This window comes from Nannospalax galili, unplaced genomic scaffold (genome assembly GCF_000622305.1).
Source record: "Nannospalax galili isolate Female #2095 unplaced genomic scaffold, S.galili_v1.0 scaffold363, whole genome shotgun sequence".
Classification (NCBI taxonomy): domain Eukaryota; kingdom Metazoa; phylum Chordata; class Mammalia; order Rodentia; family Spalacidae; genus Nannospalax; species Nannospalax galili.
In genome coordinates, this window is record NW_008351176.1 from 3,639,226 (window position 1) to 3,665,019 (window position 25,794).

At 44.7% G+C, this 25,794-nt stretch overlaps 1 protein-coding gene across 1 annotated transcript; it reads right to left on the reverse strand.

Moving 5' to 3' along the window:
• Positions 1-11,015: 11,015 nt before the first annotated feature.
• On the reverse strand, positions 11,016-15,944 carry Spaca3 (sperm acrosome associated 3). Its single transcript, XM_008848164.1, has 4 exons — positions 15,686-15,944; positions 14,784-14,942; positions 14,043-14,121; positions 11,016-11,082 (listed from the first exon to the last, which is right to left on the reverse strand). Exons 1-4 carry the CDS (start codon positions 15,870-15,872, stop codon positions 11,016-11,018), a joined length of 492 nt encoding a protein of 163 aa, XP_008846386.1. The 5' UTR covers positions 15,873-15,944.
• Positions 15,945-25,794: the final 9,850 nt, after the last annotated feature.

Below are 25,794 nucleotides of genomic sequence, written 5' to 3' on the forward strand. Positions count from 1 at the left end.
AACTCTGACCCATTGCTGATGACAGTTAGACTCTTCCCCTCTCTGGGCTCACTCCCTTGATTTTAGGATGATATCTTAGTCTGTTTCTTCATTGCTACGACAAAATTCTCTGACCAATACCAACTTGGGCGGGGAAGGGTTTATTCAGCTTACATCTCCCAGGTCGCAGTTCATCAGGGAGCCCAAGGTAGGAACTTAGGGCAGGAACCTAGAGGCAGGAGCTGGAGCACAGGCCATAGAGGAACGCTGCTTACTGGCTTGTTCCCCTGGCCCCTGCTCAGCCTGCTTTCTTATGCAACATAGGCCCACCTGCCCAGGGGTGGCACCACCCACAGTGGGCTGGGCCCTCCCACATCACTCATCAAGAAGATGCCCCTCAGACATGGCCACAGGCCAGTCCAATAGAGGCAATTCCCAAATTGAGGCTCCCTCAACCCAGGTGTGTCAAGTTGACACTAAAGCTATCTAGCACAGACGATGATACTATCATACCTGCGTGAAGGGAAGATGCAGGACCAGGTGATTGCTCCTCTAAGATCTTTTCAGATTCAAAGTGCTATGACCATTCTACCCCGCCACCGTTTCTAGCAGATGGGACAAGTTATATATACTTGTCTCACTCATGCATAAACATAGCCAGGAGACAGAAATAAGGAAAATGACAAAGACAACTCAGAAAGAATTCTGCTGCAATGCTCTGCCCCACCCGACCCCCATACATACCTATAACCCAAATTCTCTCTCTACTGGGGTTGCCTATGCTGCTAACAAACTGGGCTTTAATTCTTAAAAGCAGAGTGCAAAATGTCATGACTGGAAATTTCCCTATGTTATTTTCTATCATTGAAGCTGCAAATTATCACTAACATAATGGTTTAAAACAATATAACTATATTACCTTAAAGTTCTGTAAGTTAGAAGTCTGACAGATTTCACTAGGCTAAACTCTAGATAACAGCAAGATTGCATTTTATTCTAGAAGCTCCAGGGGAGAATCCACGTCCTTGCCTTTTCCAGCCTCTAGAGGCCACTGTGTTCTTTGACCTCTGGCCCTTTCCCCTCCTTCCAAGTCGGCTAGGACTGTTGAGTTCTTCTCACATCGCAGGACACTGACCTTTCATTAGTCACATCACCTGCCAACTCTGGCCTCCTTCCTGCTGCTCTCTTCCATTTTTAAAGGGTCTTTGAGGTTACATTGGGCCCACCAGATAATCCAGGATAATCTGTCCCATTGTGAGGTTATCAATATCACATCTACAAAGCCTCTTTTACCATAGAACATAGGCATCTTCATGAGCCATTATTCTGCCCATCAGAGGTCCTTTGGACAACATGACCTAATGCCCTGTTTTCCAAATAAACAGACCCAAGACAACATCATAATTTTTTTAAATGTATAACTTAAGATGCGATTTGAACTGCTTCAATGGATTTCTACCTTCATTTCAGGAAAAACGTAAATGAAGAGGGATCATTTGTGACAGAGCAATGACTACTTGAACACATATGACTTTCTTTGGGTCTCGCACATCTACATACTCCTTCTGATTTGGGGATTCTGGCTTTGTTCATGTTAGGGTCAATCTACATCCTTAATCTGTTTAAATATATGTGAAATTCAAAAGAACAAAACAATATCCACATATTAATTTATTTTTAACAAAAGCCTAAATTCCAGTGAGTAGTAGAGTTTATCCTATCATTATAATTTCAAACAATTAACCCAAGAAATAGTGTATACACACATTTTTCTGAGTGATGACCAGGAGGTATCAGGTACAGATAGGACATGTAGGTGTGAGTCACACTCTCAGGAGTCACCAAAGATGACACAAAGACTGGGAGTTGGGAGCAATCACGTGTCTCAACCACAACATTAGAGTCTCGGTGGCCTCGAAGGCCAAGATAAATTGATTAATGAGTGGCCCGAGACCTCAGAGATAGAGCCTGTGAGGTGGCTGCAGTCAGTGGAGTGAAAAGAACGCATCCTTCTATGAGCATCATGCCGTGCCAAGGACTGCGCTGGCTGCGCACAGGCTGTTGCTTTGTTGTTTTTGGCAAAGACACCAGAGTAATTTTATTTTCCTCTCTCCAGCTTGAAGCTATTTTTGTGAAAGTTTTAACCATGAACATGCCTAAAGAGAAGCTTCTAGAGCTGTAAGTCCTGATGAGGGAGAGACTAGAGTCCTCTGCGGTGTCTATAGAGGAGATCCTAGTGAGCTGGAGGTGGCAGTGGGAGAAAGACACCCACATGTTCCTTCCAAGAAGCTTCCCGAAGAGAAGCCTAGTTACCACTTCCCTTGTAGACTCAGAGACTTCCATTCCAGAGCCATGAAGCCGAGTGCACCCATCAGGTCCCAGTGACTGAGTTCCCCAGATACAAAGAATAAATGGGGCTCAGAAAGGGCAAGGACTCTATCTGCGGGGGCGGGGGGGAACCAGTCTTGATCCACACACATCAGGGTGGGTGGACTCCATACTACATGGAACAAGCTTCCTGAGAGAGGTGGTGAGGGAACTGGGAAACAAGAAGCCAATGGCTGGTGCAAGAACACAGGTCCACCATTCATTCACCTCAATTGTTGTCCTCCAAGTATTCCTCAAGGAATATGTAGTCTGAGCAAAGAATACTGACATCCTGATGGGTCCGGGTCCCAGTTGGAGTTGTGGGTGAGAGAGATGTATGCCCCCAGGCCCAGGGAGCTGAAGCAGGCACAGTTTGGGGAACTGTTCAAATCTAGGGGGACCAAAAAAGTGAAAGGGGACAATTTTTTCATGACCATCAAGAGGTAGGCAGGTGTCAAAGGATCAGGGCCAGTCCCTGTGCTGAGACAGAATCATGGCTAAACTCCACAGGCTCCTTCCTTTACTCCTCTGGTCTACGAGTGCACGGCCGAGGATTAACTTACTGAAGCAATAACTCTCTTCCCCTCACTTGAGATTGTTGCTTCTAGGCCACATAACCACCTGTACCTGTGTCCTATATTCCTGGAGCTAACAGGTTGAATATTTTGTGGGGCATGAAACTGGGTGGCAGGATTCAATCCTGCTTGGCTTCAGGCAGAAGAGAATCTCTTACTAATTCAATTTGGCATTTGATAAAACCCATACTCACTTGATTTTCAAGAACAAAACCCTCTAAGTTCCACAAAAGACTAAGTTGCTAACCTGTCCCTGCTCTAAGTTGAGCACATGAATTTGAAATTTCCTTCCCTGGGCCTTTGTTTCCTCTTCTATAAAAGAAAAAATAGAGGTGGGGAAAAGAACGTTTTTGCTACGTGCTTCCCAACTCTAACAGACCATGAGACCAAAAGGAGGGGGAGAGGCACATCAGTAAATGTTTTGTTTACCGCTCAACACCTTCATTTCCCGGTTTAAAAACACATGGATACAATACTGCAAGGTTATTATGAGCATTAAAGGAGCAAAGATAGGGCTGGGCAGATAGCTCAGTGGGTAAAGTACATGATGACATTGAGTTTGATCCCCACAGCCCACGTTAAAAAAAAAAAAAAAATAGAGAGACCTGATGGCACATACTTATAATCCCAGTGCTAGGGAGGCAAAATGACGAGGATTCCTGATGCTCACTGGTCAACCAGTCTAGTCTACTTGGTGAGTTCCAGGCTAGTGAGAGACCCCGTCTCAAAAAAAAAAAAAGAGAGAGAGATTGCATCTGAACAAGAAAACACCCAAGATTTTCCTTTAAGCTCCATATTCACATGTATACACATGCCACACATACACATGAACACACACAAACACACACACACACACACACACACAAAGGTGCATAAAACACTTCCTAGGTTTTGTTTCTTTTTATAGTTTCTTTTTGCTGTAAAACACTGATTCTTGATCTTGTTTGGATCACTGATTCCTTTTAAAATAAGGTGAAAGCTATGAACTCTTCTCCCCAGGAAAAAGAAAGTTCCTCAGAGCCCATCTCTGCCCCTCCATGAATCAAGTGGGGCTAGCCAAAGTCTAGAAAGTGCTAACTAATCTCCAAAAGAACCCACATCAATACCACAAAGAGCAACTGATGTTTCTTCTCCCCAAATAGCATAATGACTGTCGTTTTTCAATTTGTTGGGAGAAAAAAAACAGGATAGGATTTGATCGATTTCAATTTTTTTTCTCTTTAATTTTTTTAAACCTTTGGCACCTGCCGCAGCTTGTGCGGGAGCTGTTCCCACAGATGGCAAAGTGAATGAATGAACAGAAAATGAATACGAACAGGAAAAAGGCGTAATGTGATTTCATAAAATTATTTTATGCTTGTGGAGATTCTGAGGGCTGCGGAGATGTGCATACATAAAAAGCAACCATAGCACCCACTTTGCAGATATCCCCATGGTCTGGTTGCTAAAGGACCAGGGAAAGTGCATATAATGTTCTGGGGTTGCCATTGAGCCTCCAGTCAGGCCCTGCAGTTGAATCTCATTCACTTGTATGCAGGGATGTAAAAGTTGTTTAGTTGGTTAAAGAAAAACCCACACCCTAATAATGCCTATGAGAGATGCTTTGGAAGGCAGAATTTGGATGTCTGACCTCTTTGAATCTTTCCTTTACACTATATTCATTTGACTAACTTATCACATTTATTGCCCATTTATCGTTAATGTAATTCTGACTTTTGTAGCTTCTTATCAAAAGGAATTATGCCCAACTTAAAACAGACCTAAAACTGAATTATTGCTAGGCATCAACTCATACCCAGTTCAACTAGCCCCAAGACACAGCAAGAAGACAGCTGGCATCTCTGCCCTGAGTTCATCACTCCATGAGCATTTTCTGAGGGCCCTCAATGTGCTAATAACTGGGAGTTCCAACAATAGGAAGAAACCATCTTTGTCTTCAAGAAGCTCAGAGTCTTCCTGGGCAAGAGCAGGCAGCATCATGCACACAAACAACTGAGAAGCAAGGAAGACAAGATGCAGGCAGCATAGTGTTCATTGGGAATAAGTGCCTGCGTCTGGCTGGCTGGCTAGCTGGTTGAGTTGGGACAGGTATTGACTAAGTCTTGAGAAAGAAGTGGAAGTTGTGGGCAGGCAAGTGTGCAGATAACATACTGAGCGAAGACTTGAAGGCAGGAGAAAACTTGGACAGTGTGGAGAATGGTAAGTCCTTGCCTTGTAGGAGTGAGCTGAATCTCTACTCCCGGACTGGATCTCCCCACCCTGAGGTCCAGCCTGCTGAGAGTCCAAGTGTGGGTCCAGCCATGGAGGCTGGGATGTGCTGAGGATGAAGAGTGGCCTTTGTAGCTAACGTCTTTATCCAAATCCCAGTCACACCTGCTAAATCATCTTGGCCAAGCTCTAGAACTTTTCTGAGGGTCAGGTTTCTCCTGAAAATGGGGTGACCATAGCCCTCCTTTGTTTTCTGTGAGGCTTGTAAGATAATCTTTGGAAAGTTGTTCCTGTGGTGTCTGACCTTAGTAATCAGAAATAATAAAGAAATCTCACTCCACATGCCAGGCGACTCCATCGAAAGTGGGTACCGCTGAAATGACAGAAGGTTTCCTGGCCGTATTCTGGCTCATAGGATAGAGGCTTACAGATGCATTTCCCAGCATAGAGATGGGGAGGTGGTTAAGAAACCTCAATTAGGGAACTATTGGCAACTGATAGTTGTTAAAAGAGAAGGAGTTGGATTTCTTTAAGGGTGTGATACTGACAAGGCTCCACAGTATGGGCCCACACTGAAGGATGGCTGGAGTCACAAATTAGACTCAATAAACATTAAAAATAATAGATGACATGAAATTGGGCGGTAATAAGATGGAGTACAGATAGAGGAGGAGGTCTGAGTATAATCAAAATACATTGTATGAAATTCTCAAAAATTCAATAATTTTTTTTTGTCTTTCTGAAGCAGGGTCTCCTTATAGCCCCAGCTGTCCTGGAACTCACTATGTAGACCAGGGTAGCCTTGAACTCACAGAGAACTCACAGAGATCCGCCTGCCTCTGCCTCCCAAGTGCTGGGACTACAGGCATGTGCTACCATGCCCAGCTTTTTGGGTTTTTTTTTGTTTTGTCTAATAAAAATTTTTAAACAAATATTTTTTTAATTTTTAAAAAAGATCACAGGAGGAGCTGGAGAGATGGCTCAGCGGTTAAGAGCACTAGCTGCTCTTGCAGAGGACCTGGGTTCAGTTCCCAACACCCATATGGTGGCTAACAGCTGCCCGTAGTTCCAGTTCCAGGGGATCTGATGGTCTCTTCTAACCTCTGCAGGCACTGCACAACTCGTGTGAACCTGCATTCATGCAGGCAAATATACTTACACACACAGAAAATAATAAAAAAGAATAAACAAAATATTTTTAAAAGATCACACAACTGGAAGTGACCTAAAGACCCAATGGTAGGTGAGTGGTTAAATTATAATAAGTATGTTTCATGTATCACACTTATGGGAGAGTAGCTCAGCAGTAAGGCACAGTCTAGCATGCACAAGACCCTGGGTTTAATCCCTGGCACTGAAAAATAGTTACATGTCTCAGATATGCTATATATGTTAAAATTCTACACAACTATGTACAAGAAAGAAGTTGAATTTTGAGTATTCTCTTTAAAAAGTGTTTAAGCACCAGGCCTGGTAGCACACGCCTTTAATCCCAATGCTTGGGAGGCAGAGGCAGGAGGATCTCTGTGAGTTCAAGCCCAGCCTGGTCTACATAGTGAGTTCCAGGCCAGCTGGGCCTACTGGGAGACCCTGTCTCCAAAAAAAAAAAAAAAGTGTTTAAGCTATATTACATGAAAAACAGTGCTTAAAGGCACATGTAACTTATATTAAAATATCTATAGCTTTTTTAAAAAGATAGAGGCTTGCTCACAATTTTCAGTGTCTGACCAGGCAAAGAGCAAAACTAGATGGCACATATGCCACTTACAGAGTCCAGGAAATGCTGATCTCTATATGACTCAGCCACCTTCCAAAGTCCTCAGGTGCTCAGAGGGCATAGAACACACAGCAGAGCTCCACTACCTCAGCCCAGGAAAGCATCTTCAAGGCCGTCTTCAGCCACCAAGAGACCCTATCTCCCCACCTGCACTTACAGATAAAGATAGCTAAGTGCAAACTTCCCATACTCCATAGAAACCTCTGCCACTTTATCCAAACCATCTACTTTTTCTTCCCTTTCTTCCACATGCTCTTTTCCTCTCCCACCTTCTCAGCAAACATTTAAAAGAACATGGTCAGGGTGTTCAGACAAGCAAGATATACATACACCCATCAGTCCCTGGGACAACTGGAGCTCAGCACACTCAGAATGGCTGGGATCCTAGAGAAAGCACATTACTCCATCTCTGCCCACACCATGCTGGGCTCCCCAGGCTGTCAGATTTGACCAAGGGGACAGTGGGAAGGAACTGGATAAAGGACATAGGGTCACCTCCTAGAGAGGCAGTCTACTCAAGAGGGCTCAGGAGGAATAATGTGTCCTCCTAAAGGGATGCAGAGATACAGAGGCCTGGCATGTAGGTTGTTCTTAGCAATACCATCACATGAATTGTTGCTTTATTAAAGGCTTCAGGACCCATTCTTTCTCTGATTTGGCAAACATTAAATGAGTGCCTGCCATTCACTCATTCACACAGCAATTGGGCCTTCAACGGTTTTACTCATTTATTGAGTACTGTGGGTCAGCTATTCTAGGTGCTGGGGACAGAAGGAACACATGGAGCTCCTGTTCTCATGGTGCTTAAAATCTAGTAGAAAGAGACTGAGAGATGTACATAAATTCAGATGTGTATGAAATCATTTCAGATAGTGGTACCTGCTACAGTGATAGGACAGAACAAGGAGTCATGAGGGGCCTCCTTCAGCTATGGTGGTCAGAGAGTCACTCTGAGGAGGTAAAGTTGAGAAAAGAACTGACAAGAAGAGGAATTGCCATCAAAAGTTCTGAGGAAATGCATTCCAAGGGGGGCACAAAGGCCCTGTGGCTTGTTGCATCCAAAAGACAGAATTTATGAACCAGAGTAATGGAGGAGGGGAAGAAGTGATGGAGAAGGGTACGGGGCAGCATGGTGCGCTCAGGGAACTAACTGCCAGGGACACACGCCAGCTAGAGTAAAAGTCTCTGGTCAGTTGGGAGATGATTTTTGTATTGTTCAGGTAAGTCCTGGACCAGAGAGCTCACCTATACCAAGAAAGAACTTGAATTTCAGTCTAAAGGTGAGAAAAAACACTGTAATTGGGATGCAAGGCAAAAATGAGAGAAAGGTCACTCTGACAGAGGACAGGGGAAGGCACAGAACAAGGTAGGGACACTTACAAGAAGCCACTGCAACTGTCCCAGAGAGCAGGGATAAAGGCTTGATTTAAAGAGCTAAGTGTGGGTAGAAGGAGGAACAGTTAGTTCCCAGAGCCATTAAGTTCAAGTTGAGCTCAGTCATTAAAGTACTTGCCTCACAAGCATGAGGACCTGAGTTCACAGAGACCACATTAAAAATGGGGAGCATCGGGGCACATGCTTGTACACACACACACACACACACACACACACACCTCTGCATACATGAACATGAATGATACATACACACACACAGAAAACCAAAAAGGTCAAATAGGCAAGACTGTGACCAGGAAACTGTGGGGGAGAATGATGTGGAAACAGGGAGGCACTAGGACATACCCTGGGTAGGTACTTAAGAGACCTGAACATTTCTCTTAGGAGCTAGGTTAGGGCCTAGTGTTCTATCTTGCACTCCCAGGTGAGTCTGCTCACTGTCAACCCTCATCACAGGCCAGGCTCCATGACTTTGATCAGAGCACTCCCTCCCAGATATTCCTTCTCCATCTCTACCTGTTCGCAGTCAACTCCCCAGCCCAGGTATCTCCAGGGCCCCCTTGTCCAGACCTGACACTGCCCAGCCCTACCTTGAGAAGCCTGAGGCCATACTAGCAACCTCAAGCGTCCACATCCTTTTAACAATTCTCCCCTTGGTGAGAACTGTTAAACCCAAGAGCCTTAATTCACCCTTTCCTACATTCCTTTCCCAGACTAACTGAATGGGGCTCAATGGAGCAATCAGGCAATGTAAGCACAGATAACATCTGAAGTTTCTCAGCATCTAAGACAGATGTGTTCCGGGTCTCTGGCCATAGCATCAACCCCTCAACCAAGCATAGTGACTGTGTGCACACAGGGAGCCATATTGACTCAGGTATAGATTTTCTTTCCCACCCACATCGTTGTTATTGTCCTAGGGTATAAATTAGATAATGCATGACTCATGGTCAGCACAGGGTATTTGCTGTAACATTAAAGAGAAAGCAATCTCTATTTGTGATTTAATAAATCCCTTAGTTGTCAATGTCCCCTCTTAGCAAGAGGTTTCATCACTGTCTATTTGGGTAAACAGTTTCCACATTTTATCATCCCATTGAGCAGCCCAAACAGTAGAAGGCAACTGGCCTGTTTTATCCATTGCAGATGTTCAGCCCTCTCTCCAGTGTTTGCTGACCCAATGTCATTAAGAGATAGCAGGTCAGTTGTGGGAAAAAGAAATGGTGGGTGATACCATAGGCCCCTCCTAGGAGTCACCCACCAGTCATGCCTCAACTAACAGTTTAGCACATACAGGGTTCTGTGAAAGCCCTTCCAGAAGACTCTACAATGTGAACTCAAGACATTACCCTATCACCTTGATTGCTGTTCTTATAATCTCAAGGCTCTGCCCACCTTCCTCCTTTAAATACAGGTGTCTCTGGTGAACTAAGACAGCTCTCTGTCAACAGGACTGTGCCATCTTCCTCAGAGACTCCCACATATTGGGAAAGGCAGACAACTGTAGTAGTTCTGCAACTTGCTCCCCTGAACCCACTAGCGAGTCTTACCCCCATCTTCCAGCCTTTTAACAGCTATCACTAGATACTTGAATCTCCTGCCTCTAAAGGGCATGAGAGAGCAAGGTAGCAGATGAAGCCAAGGGAAACCCCTGTGGTCTTTCATCCACAATCATTGTGTACCGCTCCATGACAGGAGTGTGTCAGGGGCACCAGAGGGAGGACCAAAGCATAAGCGTTGCCATCCTCAATCAGAACTGCAGAAACTGTCCCAGGGACGTTTCCAAATGAGCCAAGGGTACATAACACCAGATCCAGGTACAGCTTCCAGGTAAAACTATAACAGTTCCCAGTTACATCTGAATTCAGATACATAATTGTTGAGCTATTAATATGACCCATACAAGATTTTGAGGCATAAGCGTTGCCATCCTCAATCAGAACTGCAGAAACTGTCCCAGGGACATTTCCAAATGAGCCAAGGGTACATAACACCAGATCCAGGTACAGCTTCCAGGCGCCATGTAGGTGTTGGGAATCCAACCCAAGTCCTCTGCAAGAGTAGCCAGTGTTCTTAACCACTGAGCCATCTGTCCAGCCCCTATATTTATTTTTTTCAATTATTTGTGTATCTGATATTCAGATCTAACTGGAGCATCCTGTTTTTGTTTTGGTTTGGTTTTTGCTAAATCTGGAGTTTTGCTAAATCAGTGCCCGGAAGGCACTGGCCCTGTCTCCAGACCTTTCATGGTGGGCTTTTTTAAATAAATATTTTATTTATTATTTTTGTTTTATGTGTATGAGTGTATTGCCTGCATGTATGTGAGTGCACCCATGTCATGCAATTCTGTGGAGGTCAGAAGAGAGCTTCAGATTCCCCTGGAACTGGAGTTAAGTACAGTTTATAGCCACCATGTGGGTGCTGGGAATTTAACCTGGGTCTTCTGAAAGAGCAGTCAGTGCTGAGCCATCTCTCCAGTCCCCCATGGTGGGCTTTTTGGAGTCTACTTGAAACCTAGCCCAGGTGGACAAGTAAGACGAGAGAAAAATGAGCAGCTTTGGAGCCAGCGAGCACCTGCAGACCCACTGAATGCTGAGGAGCATGATTATGTCAAACTAGATTTTTATTAGTTGGCTTGTCTTCCCAAGCCTGGGTCAGGAACAAACCATACTTCCCAGCCAGCTGTGTGCGGCTTGCTTTGTATAGAGAGGGTCCTAGAAGTCACAGCCATCCACCCAGTCGGTGAGGTCTTTGCCCTGGCAGTGATGCCTCCAGGCTTCCCTGAGGAAGGAGACAAGGAAGAAAAGAGGCCATATCAGCTTCAGCCCTGATACTGCTCAGAGAACAGGAAGGGCATGCTGATCTATACTACAGAGAGGCAAGGACAGGGGCTCCTGAGTTAGAAAAGAATGAGGAAACCAACAAGCAAAGAATCCCCTTTGGGAAACTTTAAGGAAGAGAAAGAGAATGGGTCTAAAACTTCAATATCTAGCCTTCTTATTTTACCACTGAAGATACAAACTAGCATGTTCCAGCTCACCATAAGTCATAGTCAAGGGGTTAGAACCTTGAGTCTGGAGTAGGGGTACAAAACTTTTTTCTTACACCCTGGTTTTTCTGGGGACAGTGATGCCACCTTACATGTATGTGTACAGTCTGTCATAGTTTACATGCCATCATCCCTGTCACCCATTTATCACCAACCACTTCCTGTCCCCTACTGATCCACTAGATAGATTGGGCAGATATCAAGTCCCCAATTTTCCAAATGAAAAACTCAGGCTGTAAAGCAAAATTATTCACCATGGGTCCGTGGCTACACTCCCACTCAGCATTCCTTGGTTGGCAGTCTAGGCCTTTTCACTGTTGGTTACTATGGTTTATATACTCTTTCAGAACCAGTACTCCATTCTGGGTCTGCTGGGTCATCTTTATTTTGGTATGTGTGTACATGTAGAGACTAGAGATCAATCTCAATCTCAAATGTTTCTCAGGAGCTGTGTATCTTTTTTTTTTTTTTTTTTTTTTTTTTTTTTAAAAAAAAAAAAAAAAAAAAAAAAGAGGACGATAAATCTTTCACTGACAGGGCCTCTCACTGAACCTGGAGTTCACCAGTTAGGCTAGGCTGGCTGTCAGTGAGCCTCACAAATCTATGCCTGTCTACATTTCCCTAATCCTGGGATTACAAATGTGTGCCACCATATCCAGTTTATTTTACATATGTTACAGGGGTCAAACTCAGGTCTTCATGCTTGCATGATAAGCACTCTCCCAGGCTCCTCACAGCTAACATCATAAGAGAGATAAGCAAGACCATAGAGTCCTGGGGGGCCGAAGTTCTCAGGAATCCCAAGCTCTGAAAACTAGTATCCTCTATGATGTCAATGTCAAAGAGCTCAGTGATCAAAACTGTCCCTGAAAGACCTCTAAACATCTGTCAACTGAAGTCAATTGTCTCTTCCACTAGAATATAAGACTCCTGAGGGTGGAAGCAGGTCTCAGCTATCTCTGAAGCCCAGTATCTATCTAGGCCTTTCATACCTGAGTCTCCAGTGCATGTGAGTGGGAGGAATAGACAGCATCTCCATCTTTTGGGACCACTTCCTACAATTAGCCTTAGTCACCTCTCAGGAGTAATTCATGCCAGGAATTTACTTCAAGTGTAAAAAAGAAAGCTCTTCTTTGGTTTAACCCATAAGGACTAGATCTTCCACCCCATAGAACAGTATCTGAGATACATTGTCTCTTCCTGATTTTGTACACACATTGTCCTATAGATCTGACCTCATCCCCAGACTCAGTTCTTGGGACTTCAACTGTTCTCACACCGAGTAAACTGTGTCCATTTCAAGGACTGTATCTGGACTATCTCTAGATTCAGTCATTTTCACCTCCTCCTCTTCCTCTTAGACCACATCTCACCTGTCATTGCATCTCTTCCATAGCCCCATGTACCTAACCTCTCTTGTGCCCACCACTGGTGCACCTGTCCCTCTCTAGACTCTACATGGCTCACCTAAGCTCCCTCAGAGCAATCCAAACAGGCCCCCATCCCATCTTCACTCTCTCTGCCTTCTTTCTGCTCCAATGCTTCCCAAGTTTCTTCCCCAGCCTTATCAGCTTTTACATCTGTCCATGGCCCTGGTGCCCCAGTCCGTTGGGTGCTTCACCTTTCCCATATTCTGCCCCTACCTGCTGGTTTCTCATTCACAAACACAAGTGGAAGGGAGGTTGAAGACTAACTGGGAAATTCCTATCAAAAAAGGCTGGCTATAACTTAAAGCCAGCTCCTAGGCTGGCTTTAAGATGCTCTCAGCAATGAAGAAAAGCACAAGGTGTGTTGACACTTGCTCAGAAACATGGGGAGGTGCCTGCAACCCCCTGTTATTCATACACCTTCCTGAAAGGAGAGAAATGGACCAGCAGAGTTGGCCTATAGAGCAACAGATCCAGGTGTCTCTGTGAAGCAACCATCTAGGCCAGTGCCCAAAGCTATGCTCAGAGAACTTCTTGTCATAAGGAGACTTCAAAGGACATATTGCTGGGAGAAGGTTAAAAAAAAAAAACAGGAAGAGGGAGGCTACAGAGCCCTACCCCTGCTTCAAACAAAGAACCTCTTCTGCCATCTGTTGTACATCTTGCACTTTTATATAGTTTGTTTTTTAATATTTTATTTTTTTATTTTATTTTTTGTGTATGCGTGTATTGCCTGCATGTAGGTAAGTGCACCCGTGTCATGTAATGCCCGCAGAGGACAGAGGAGGCTGTCGGATCCCCTGGAACTGGAGTTATGGACAGTTGTTAGCTGCCATATGAGTGCTAAGATTCGAACCCAGGTCTTCTGCAAGAACAACCAGTGTTCTTAACTGCTGAGCCATCCCTCCAGCCCCATAAAGTTTGTTTTTTATATATACAGTTTACAAAAAAATGAACAATCTTCTTAGACCCTGGACTAGAGAGCCATTAAATGGACATTTCAAAACAGACATGTCTTGGAAGAGCCAGACTGAGCTGTGTGGTCATGTGACCACCAATGACTTGTTATTCTCCCTGAGAGGATCATCTGTAAACATCTGGATGGTGATAATCTCTGACACCAAGAGTGGTTATGAGGGCTGGGCCATGAAGCCATGGAGTGTGTCACCTAGGACAAAGTGGGTACTCCTAGAAGACCAGTTCCTGTTGCTTCCCCCGTGCCCCAGTTCTGACCACACCAAGGGACTCCAATCTCAGCTACTTACCAGAGGCCCAAACCCTGAGGCTCTTGAGCTATCTTCATGATACAGACAACAGAATCCTTGAGGTTTTCATTCAACAAGTCTAGAGTGGGAGACAGAGCAACACAATTAGGAAGCAAAGAACAGGCTTACATCATCATCATCATTCTCTCTCTCTCTCTCTTTCTCTCTCTCTCTCTCTCATACACAAACACATTCCTTCACCTCTGGAAGTACAGGCTTCACTCTACTCCTCCCCCCTCCAACAGAAACCGTCTTCATTCCTGTAGCTCTTCCAGCTGGGGCCCCAAATCAGATTCATGGAGGACCATCCTTCACCTCTTGCCCCATATCCACCTCCTGGGGATCTTCACTTGGAGACAAAGGCAGGGAGAGCAAACTAACCTGGGAAAAAGTGAAAGCCATTGTAGACCCCAACCCCAGCTTACCAGTGCAATACATCTTACATCATCATCATCATTCTCTCTCTCTCTCTCTTTCTCTCTCTCTCTCTCTCTCATACACAAACACATTCCTTCACCTCTGGAAGTACAGGCTTCACTCTACTCCTCCCCCCTCCAACAGAAACCGTCTTCATTCCTGTAGCTCTTCCAGCTGGGGCCCCAAATCAGATTCATGGAGGACCATCCTTCACCTCTTGCCCCATATCCACCTCCTGGGGATCTTCACTTGGAGACAAAGGCAGGGAGAGCAAACTAACCTGGGAAAAAGTGAAAGCCATTGTAGACCCCAACCCCAGCTTACCAGTGCAATACATCCGGCACAAGTTGAGGCCATTCGGGGTGAGAGTTTTGCACCACTTCCGACTGCTGATCTGGAAGATACCATTGTTAGTGCTTCCATCAGCCTCATGGTCCACAGCAGCTGTATTGAAACCACTTGTGTAGTAAGCAAGACAAATCCCTGCAAGGGGTAGACACAGGCTGTGGGGTCAAGTGGGTTGGGCCACCGCAGACCAGAGTGTTCACAGATAGAATCCTACACTGGCTCCCCTGAGCCTCAAGGAAATAAGGACAGGTGCCCTCCCACCTACTTTGCAGATGGATCAAACGAGGGTCAGAGAGTAAACTGACTTCCTCCAAGGTCACACACAGCTACCTCAAAGCAGGAACCAGACCTCAGCCTTCCTGACTATCAATCTTAACACTTTCTCATTGTTTAAGATATAGAAGGACTTGTATTTGTTGACTCAATCTAAAAGAACTAAATCTTTAGAGGCAAGAAGACACAGGCAAGCTCTACAAAGAGGGATGAGAAAAGAAACAAATGAATCAAAATGTGACTATACAACTTTCTGAAACTTCTGCTGGTTTGAAATGTTTGGTGTAAATAATATGTTCAGTTTGCCTTCTAAATTTCAGTAGGCATGTTTGATCCCCATGGCCAAGATAAAGTTTAATGTATTAAAAGATGCTTGGTTCCTTTGACTCCTGGCTGCCAACATAGCTGCCTCTAATCTGCCTGGCTGTTACCCCTTGCTATGTAGGTAACTCAGGACTGGGAGGTCTCTGCCTATTGTCTCACTGACTTCTGGTTTTACAAAGAAGGGTTGAGCTCAAAAAGGCTTCAAGTAGTAGGACGGAAGGACAAGGGGAGCCAATGGAGATAAGAGGGAACTGAGTCCAGCATGGGAGAAGGATTCTCACAGTCAGCCAGGTTATATCCCCGGAAGCCATCCAGACCGAAGTCATTAAGCACTTTGGTCAGCTCACAGCGGCTGAAGACCTTGGCCTTACTAGAGGTGAGCAGGTAGCTGAGGAGATAGGCCAGGACCAGCCACATGGTCCCAGGTGGGCACAGCTGTCTTCTGGAAGCCCGGCCCGTAGCTTCCATACGGTGATAGAAGTAGAATGCTTGCTACTGGCGGGGTGGCAGGCAGTTTACCAGCCCTGGTGGAGGGTCCAGACAGCTACTCCTTGGAAGAAGAAAGACTGGCAGGGCCTGAGTATACCTTGGGAAAGAAAAGAAAGCATGAGCAGAAGACAAGGCTCCATCCCTGAGACGACACCAAGTGTGCTTCTGAGACCGTGGAGAAGGCCCACAAGACCCATTCCTCTCTTCTCCCTCCCTATTTCACCCCAGCCCGGCCAATCAGCTGAGGGGAAGAGGTTGAAGAAAATTAAGAGCTTGGGTTCCACCCTATGTGCTGGGCATTATTTAGCCTTGAGGCCCAAGATTCGACAAGTAGGAAGAAGCAAAGTTTAGGTTACCACCAAAGTTGGTATGAACCCAAAGCCCCACTGTGGTAAAACCCCATGCAAACAGATTATCACTATAAGTCAATCCCTGCTCCCAGCTGCCAAGAGTCTCCAGCACTGGGCTTCTATCACCTGACAGTAGTTGATTCAGGGTCCCTCAGAACACAGATACCCTGAGCCCTCTTGGGTGGAAGACAATCCTCCTCCCACACATAGGTGCTGAGCAGTGCTGAAAGTCTCCATCTTCACCACCTCTTCTAAATCATCACCTTGCAAAAGCTCCCTGGAAGCTCACTCATCTCACTTGCATTACTCTCCTTGCCACTCAGACTTGGCTCTGTAGACAAGCCCCCCCATATCATGAAGGCAGTAGCTTCTGTTGACCTTAGCTTCATGGATCCTTCACCTCCTCAGGCCTGCTGCTTTCACCTCCACTGTCTCTGCCATTCCATCAAATCATACTTCCCTAGCTCTGCAACAGTCTGCTCAACTCTTTCCCTGACCACACCCTTAAATACACCTTTCCATGTCTCTCACGACCCCTGCCCTGCATATCTGCTCTCCATCTTCAAAACATGAGTGTTCTTTGTTTAATATGAAATGGAATGGGGAAGGGACTAGAGAAATGACTCAGCAACTAAGAGGGTGTCTGGCTCTTGCAGAAGACCTGAACTCAGTTCCCAGCATCCATATCAGAAGACTCATAACTGCTTATAACTCCAATGCCCTCTTCTGGTCTCCATGGGTACCAGCAACTCACATGCATATACCAACAAACAGACATGTCCATGTACACATAATTAAAAATTTAAAAAACAAATCTTGGAGATTGGGTAGATCTGGGAGAAGTTAGGGAAGGAGTTGGAAGGGGTGAATGCAGTAAAAAAAAATACATTGTATGAAATTCTCAAAGAATTTTAGATTATTATATTAATTTAAAAATAAATCTTAGAAAGGAAGTGGAATGGGGGCCACTAGGGGTAGACGGGTATAAGCCAGGATGAGGGAGCAGGGAAATGGGAGAAGCAGGGAGGATCAACCCAAACTAAATATGTAAGAAAATGCTATAAGGAAATTAGAAGCTTCTTAAAATATATACATATACATTATAAAAAGAGATTAAAAGGAGTTTCCTTTCTAGGCAGCATAGGCTTTTGAAAAAAATAAACCTCAATGCCAGGAATGAAGTCCCTCTCTAGAAGCTGTTGACCAGGAGGCCCATAGATCCTCGAACAATACCGGCCATTGCCCCTGTTCTTGGTTTCCACCAGAAATGGATGGTAAGACACTATTGCTGAAAATACTACGTACATGAGCTGTAGAATGAGCAAGAGGAAACCAAGATGGTGCTGACTTCAGAGCTTCATCTCTATTGGCTAGTGTCCATAGTGCTAGAAGGTACTATACATGCTACTGGAAGGAAAAAGTAATTATCAACCCTACCCAAGCTGTGAATTCTGTGAACTACAATAACTGTCCTAGCAAGACATGCCCACTTCCACCAGAGCAACAGTGGCACTAATATTATGGGAACAACCAACCACTCTCTAATTGGATTTAAGGTCATCCTCCTAGGATGGAGCCCACACCTGACACTGATATCAGGCTTAGGAACCTGAAGCTAGACAGGTTACAGGACATAAGGGAGAACCTAATACTACTTTTCTACTAAATAGTTACTGTATTAAACTGACTCCTAATGACTTACTGTTATACCCATAGATCAATGCATCTCTCAACTCCAATCAGAGAAGCTTTCTTATGCAGCAGATGGTGATTAACAAGGAAACCCACAACTGGCCAGTGTGCAGAGAATAAGAGGCTACAGAGTGCTTATCCCTGGATAAGACACCTGCATCAAACTTCTGCCTCTCGAGGTTCAGGGATCATTTCAGAAGAGGAAACACAAAGGTCATAAAAGCCAGAGGTGGTGGATGACCACAAGAAAAGAGTTCTCCAAGCAGCTGCTCAGTTACTCCTATGAACACACAGCAATGGTGACAGCATGCCCAAGTCCCATGAAAGCTCATATCAGACAAAATCCCAGCATAGCATGAGGAAGTGGATAAGAAACCCCAACCCAACCTAAGGAAATGATGGTGACCGATGGCTGCTGGGAAGGGCAGACAGTCTCTTTAAAGGATGGGACTCTTGGTGAACCCGGCTCCAGTGGATAGACTCATACTGAAGGATATTTGGGGACACTAATTAGACTTTATAGGATATATATATATATATATATATATTCATGTATACATAAAATAGACTACATTAAATTGGGCAGGGGCCATTAAGGAGAGGTATGGATAAGGAGGGGGGAGAATCTAAATGCCATCAAATTATATTGTATGTAAACCACAAAAATTCAATGAAATAAAAATTTAAAATAAGAAAGAAAGGGAGCTGGAGAGCAGCAGTTAAGAGCACTGACTGCTCTTCCAGGGGACTCAGGTTTGGTTTCCAGCACCCACATAGTGGCTAAGACCCATCCTTAACTCCAGTTCCAGGGGATCCCACATCCTCTTCTGCCTCTGTGGGCACTAGGCATGCATGTGATGCACTTATGTACATGTAGGCAAAATACTCATACACATAAAATATTTTTTAAATCATAAAATTAAATTTAAAAGAACTATAGAGATGGTTCAGAAGTTAAAAACACCTCCTGCTCCTGCAGAGGACCTGAGTTCGAGGCCCACCATACATGTCAGGCAGCTCACAACTACCTGTTAAACCAATTCCAGGGAATCTTCTGCAGGCTTGTCACTCCTATGCATAGACACATACATGCCTACACATAATTAAAAGTAAAAATTTTTAAATGTTTTTGTTTTTTGAGACAGAGTCCCCCTGTAGCCCCAGCTGGCCTAGAACTCACTGTCTAAACCAGGATGGCCTCAGTCTCATAGAGATCCTCCTGCCTCTGCCTCTCAAGTGCTGGGACTAAAGGTGTGCACCACCACACCCAGCTAAAAGTAAAATAAAATTTTTTTTAAAAATTATAAAGAAAAAAGTATGTTCTTGTTTTCCAACCTCCCCTTCTCTACTCACACATGCATTCCAAATGTCATCAAAGGATGACAAGGTGGTTAAAGGTGTGGTTTTACAGGTGGGTTTGAAGTCCACCTCTGTCCTTCCTACAGCTTAGATTTGGGGCACTCTCTAAGCTCTGTTTTCTTCATCTGTAAAGTGAGGGAATTAATAGCACCTGCCTCAGAAAAATAAGAAAATGTATGGAAAGAATTTAGCCCTTTACACTAAAAATATACCCACCATTGTTTCCACCATGAACCAGCTCCAGAGCTGATGTTTGTCTTTGATCAGCTCTCTCTCTGCTACCTTGGGGAGAATTCAAAACCCTCATTACTCCCCCTGAGGATCCCACCCCTTGGCTCCCAGATTAGGACCTCTGGTCTCCTGCTGCGCTGAGAAAAGCAAGGTGCTAGCCTGTGGTATTTCCTTCCTCTTCCTGCCATCACCTCCCATCCCACCTTCAAACTCATCAGAAACCTCCTGAATCCCTATCACCAGCCTCTGGTGTGCGGGAGAGGTCCTTATGTAACAACAGGCTGTTGCTGCTGGCAGTCCATTTTGCTTTATTTCCCTTCCTTCCGATTCCCAGGACATGGCCCTTAGGCTGCGTTCATTTCCACATGCAGCCCCTAACCTGATCCTCATAAATATTGCCCACCTCCAAAACAGCTCTAAAGAGCCATCTGAGATGTTGACCTTCCCCCCCCTCACCCCCGGGTTGCAAGTACCCTCAACATAGCTTCCTTGCCTTTTCCTAACACTGCTTTCTCAGGTACCGGCTTCTCATGTGACAGGCTTCTAAAACTGAGTTCAGGAGCACACCCATCTCTCCCCTACGCTCTAGACTTACACCTTCTCAACTCTAAACTGTGCTCTGGCAGGCACGCAGTCTCTCCCATCATCCACAGGACCACATCTCTACTGTTCCTCACTCTTAATGGTGAATAACCCAGGCTTCTAAGAGACTTTCCCTTGATTGTTGCCCTTGTCTGTACCAATCTTTCTATTCTCTTCTCTCAGAAAATAGATTTCTGAAAGAAAAATTGTTATTCTCACCTCCCCCCTTGTTTTCTTTTCTTTTCTTTTTCCTTAGTACTAGAGAGCAAACTAAGGGTTCGTGCATGCTGAGCAAGTACTCTACCACTGACCTACATCACCGGCCCCTTGAGTGGTTTTTTCCATTTTATTTTGAGACAAGATCTTGCCAAGTTACAGGGATGGCTTCCCTGCAGGCAGGGATCTTCCTGTCTTGGCCTCACGAGTTGCTGGGATTACAGGTGTGCACCATCACACCTAGCTCCTCCTTGTTCATCAGTCTGGTATCATAAGGTTTCTCCACTATCACCCACCTGAGACTTCTCTGTCTCACCTAATGGATCTCTGCTGGCTCACTTACAGAACCCCCTCAGAGACATTTAACCTGCCAACCTCTCCCCTGCTGAAATCAGAGCCTCCCCTCTTCACCCTTCATCCAGGATCTCTTTTTCCTCAATGACTATTTCTCCTTCTTCTCTTCTGTGGAATTCACTGCTGATCATGTCTTAAATACTGAGATACTTTCCAGATTTTTCTGCCTTGAACCCTCCTCTCTTCCACATCAGTAGGCTCTAGGATGCCCCTCCTTTTAACATAACCTGCAAGGTAATGGTCTTCTATTGCATCTTCCCAAGAACCCAGAGGCAGCTGCCCCCTAGCCACCTCCTGTTGATACCCCACAGTCACCTCAAATTAAACTCATCTAAGACAGAAGTAATATTCCCAACAAAATCTCCTCTTCTGGGGGTAGAAAGATCGTAAGAGTCAGAAGTAGTGAATAACCAAAATGAATCAGAATTTTCCAGATAGCTGGACAGCTAGTTACTCATATGAACTCACAGCAATGGTAACAGCATGCATAAGTCCTACATAAAATCAAGCAAAATCAAATCCCACTATAGGCATGGAGAAGTGGATAAGAAACCCCAACCCTAAGGAACTATTGGCAACTTATGGCTACTGGGAGGGGCTACAGTTTCATTTAAGGGTGAGACTCTCAGGAGGTTGACCAGGCTCCAGTGGCTGAACCCACAGGGAAGGGCATTTGAGGACACAAACCTGACTCTCTCTCTCTCTCTCTCTCTCTCTCTCTCTCTCTCTCTCTCTCTCTCTCTCTCTCTCTCTCTCTCTCTCTCTCTCTCTCTCTATATATATATATATATATATATATGAAATTGATGGGGAATAGTAAAGGGTATAGCTACAGGAGGGGACCTAAATATCAAAATATGTTGTATGAAATTCACAAAAATTCAATTGAAAAAATCAGTATTAAAAATCTGCTCTTCCTTATACCTTCCCTTCACATCATGGGCCACTCACCCAAATATAATAGAAATATGGATGTTACCCTTTACCTCTCCATCAATACATCCTTCACTCACCCTTAGCCAATCAATGCTAAAGCCTGTTAAACTCTTCCCTCCAAGAGTACCATATTTATTTACTTAAGTTCAAACCACCATCCTGCCTTCCTTCATGATCTTCTTACGCCCAGTCTTGACCCCTTCTAAACCCTCCAGCATATACTGCATGCAACATAATGAATTGAAGTACAGAGTGTGGCCATCTAACCATGTGACACTTTTCAATATATCCCACCGTTACTGCTCCCAATCATGATAAGCAGGTCCTTCATGACCCAGCCAAGCTGGCTGGTCCCCTACTCACACTTTCAGTTCTAATAACACCACATTGTTGGCTCTAGAAATTCCTACAGTCTGGAAATGTAGCCCTTTCTTTGAGTCTGTGCAGATAGCACCTATTAATGCTTCAAGAAAAAATCACATCTGAGGTAAATTCCCCAGTGAGATTTTCCTGGCAGACTCTAGCCCCCTACACTCCTAGAACATCTTTATCTTTATACTGGATTGCAAAACATGTCAGTCTCCCCACAAGGTGAACTTCCACAGAACAGTGGCCTGGTCTTATTTATCTTTATATCCTGAGAGCCAAGCTGAGTTTCTGGTGTGGAATAGCCACTCAATGAATGCTTCTTAAACTCAAGTACACTGACGTCGCCACCACAGAGGATGAACCCTTCTATTCAAGGTGTGGGGAGTGAGAAGGAGAGAGAGAATTACCCTTGCTGAGTCCTCCCAGTCTGTAGGGCCAGGCCTTCTATGAACGTTTTCTAATTTAATTTCATCTAATCCTCTTAACAATTCAAAGGGCAAAGGATTAGTATCCTCAATGTATAGATGAGGAACACAAGTTCACGGATACCCAGTGAGTAGTTTTGATTTTATGGTGTTTTCCATAGTAAAGTGACTTAAAGATAAATCTATCCTGAGCATTTCACAGCAAGTCCACAGATTTAAGGAGTCAGATCTGGCAACTCATAGATCAGAGACCTGCCAGCAAAGCTCTTTCTCTCTTTCTCTCTCTTTCTCTCTCTCTCTCTCTCTCTCTCTCTCTCCCTCTCTTTCTCTCTCTCTCCCTCTCTCTCTCTCTCTCTCCCCGTCACTGTCTCAGGACAGGTTCCACACCCCCCAGTCTCTGACCACCACTTTGCAGTTTCCAAGCCCCTCCGTTAACAGCTCCAGGATGCAGGAAGAGGGAGTCACTGATCAGGAGTACTGTCTACCAGAGCTGAAACCTTGGTGACAATGGTAGCAATGGCTGTGGCTCAAAATCCTGCTCCTGTTCAAGGACATCCCTTGAAATTCTGCCTGTGTCCCAGCACCCAGCATTCAGAGAATAATAGGGAAGGCAGGTTCTAGATTGATCTAGGACCTTCTAGAACTCCCCAACTTTGTGAGCTCATCTTTTAGAACTTGCTCTACTCACTGAACTTTGACTAGCTCATCTGCACCCCTTAGTTTCAGGGTTTAGGGGCATGTTAGAAAAATCTATTTCTCCTGTTTGTTTTTGTTTAATTTTTGACACAGGGTCTCCTGTAGCCCAGGCTGGCCTCACTATGCAGTCAAGAATGACCTTGAACTTCTGATCCTCCTGCCTCTACCTCCCAAGTGCTGGAATTACAAGTACGTATCACCATGCCAGTTTTATGCCAAGCTTGGGTATGGAATCCACAGCCTCATGCATGCTAGGCAAGCACTCTACCAACTGAACTACATCCCCAGCCCATGTTAGAGATGGCTAAATCACGACTCTTCTTGGACACCTTTGCGGGGATGGGGGGAGAGAGAGAGAGAGAGAGAAAGAGAGAGAAAGGAGGGATGATTCTGCTCCCCATAACAAATCCTTCATAGGGCTGCCCAGATAAGCCAGTGCATACCCATTGCCTCCAGCAGCTCATCTCACCACTGAACTCCCTTCACTTGAGCCCAAATCACCCCCTTTCTCTATCTATATATCAACTGCTCAGTTGTGAATAAGCCAGGACCAAGAAGGAACAAAGAAGTGAAATTAAACAGTTTATGATACCCAAGTCTATGCCCCGTGGGAGCAATTGCCTGCAGGCCATCAACACTGAATCTAGAGCACGGGGTCAGGCTGACTTGGGCAGGAACACAAGTATTAGTCCCACAAGCTGAATTGCCCAGAGAAAATGTCTTAACCCCTCCATTTCCTCAATTCCTAAGTGGAGATGACAATCCCTACCTCACAGGAAATTAGGAGAGTTCAGTAAGGTGTCTATAAGAGGTTTAGGACTGAGGGGTGGAAGCTCAGTAGATAGTAGCAATTTCTATTAAGATTAGAACTGATCCACAAGTATGTCTAGTTATACAGTGTTTATTTCACTTTCCTCACCTGGTCCATATCAACTACACTAGACCCAGTACTGGCCTCAGTGTTGCTTTTAAAAATTGAGATAGATAGATGAGATAGATGATAGATAGATAGATAGATAGATAGATAGATAGATAGATAGATAGATAGATGATAGATATCAAAAAATACAGTAGTTAAGTTGTAATGACAGTTTTTTTTTTGGTCTTTCTGAGACAGGGTCTCTCTGTAGCCCCAGCTGTCCTGGGGCTCACTATGTAGACCAGGGTGGCCTTGAATTCACAGAGATCCACCTGCCTCTGCCTCCCTAGTGCTGGGATTAAAGGCGTGCGCCACCAAGCCCAACTTAATTTATTATTTTTATTTTATGTGTATGTGTGTATTGCCTGCATGTAGGGTCTCTCTATAGCCCCAACAGGCCTGGAACTCACCATGTAGACCAGACCGGCCTCGATCTCATAGAGATCTGCCTGCCTCTGCCTCTGGAGTCCTGGGGATTAAAGGCGTGTGTCACTATGCCCAGCTAACTTATATTATTTTATGTGTACGATTGTCTTGCCTGCATGTATGTAAGTGAACCTGCAGAGGCCAGAAGAGGGCAGCAGATCCCTGGAATTCAAGTTGTAGATGGCTGTTAGCCTCCATGTGGGTGCTGAGAACCAAACCCCCATCCTCTGCAAGAGCAGCCAAAGCTTTTAGCTGCTGAGCTGTCTCTCCAGCCCACAAGTTAAATTTTGTAAAGGTTATTAGAACTCTTAAAATAGGACATCTGTCTCCTTAAGTTTTAAGTGTTAGCCTTGCTCAATAATACAATCTTGTACAGTGGACCACTCGAGCTATTCATCCTTTCTGGAGTGAATGACTATGTCCACTAACTGGTAACTCCCAATTTGCCCCTCCCCTGGCTGTGGTGCCCACTGTTCCACTTTCTGAGTCTATGAATTTGATTACTCTTGGAGATTCATGTATGTGGACTCATTCATCTTTGTGAGATTGTCGTCTTATTTCCCTTAGCATAACATCCCCTGGGCATGACACTGTGTGTACACACCACATTTTCTTCACCCATTCCTCTGTGAGTGCACATTTAATGCTGCAATGAAATGGAAGCACTAATGTCACCTCAAGTTTGTGATTTCACTTCTTTTGAACATATACCAACAAATAGGATAGCTGGACCCTATGGTGATTCTGATCGTTTCTGGAGTAATCACCATGCTGTTCACCCTAAGCAGTCATATTATTTTGCAATCCCACCAACAGTGTGTGGGGAGTCTCATTTTTTTCACATCCCCATCAGCCCTTGTTTGTTGTTGATCATATCATTGGCCTGATATATGTGAGTCTTATTGTGATTTTTACAATGCATTTCCCTGATAACTAGTGACAATGAGCTTGTTTCCCCCCAGACACCTGTTGGCTGTTTGGATTGGCTGTTTGAAGAGATGTCTAATCGAATCATGATTTTTTTTAAGCAGTCACCAGAACTTTACTGGGCATCTAGACTTGAGCATTTATTCAGCAGAAAGAGTTCAGTTCAACCCTGAAATCTAGGGCTGGGGAAATGGCTCAGTGGTGAAAATATTTGTCACGCAAGCATGAGGACATGTGTTCAAATTCCCAGAACCCACATAAAAGGTGGATATGGGACTGGAGAGATGGCTCAGTTGTTAAGAGCTCTTGCAGAGGACCTAGGTTCGATTCCCAGCACCCACATGGCAGCTAACAATCATCCATAACTCCAGTTCCAGGAGATCTGATGCCCTCTTCTGACCTCCTAGGGCATTGCATGA

Excerpts from the sequence above, each read along its gene's own strand:
- Spaca3 (XM_008848164.1), bottom strand. The coding sequence starts at position 15,872 with ATGGAAGCTACGGGCCGGGCTTCCAGAAGACAGCTGTGCCCACCTGGG. Across the intron at positions 14,943-15,685 it reads GGGATATAACCTGGCTGACT|GGATTTGTCTTGCTTACTAC; the intron begins GTGAGAATCCTT and ends TACCCCTTGCAG. Across the intron at positions 11,083-14,042 it reads CCTCAGGGTTTGGGCCTCTG|GGAAGCCTGGAGGCATCACT; the intron begins GTAAGTAGCTGA and ends CTCCTTCCTCAG.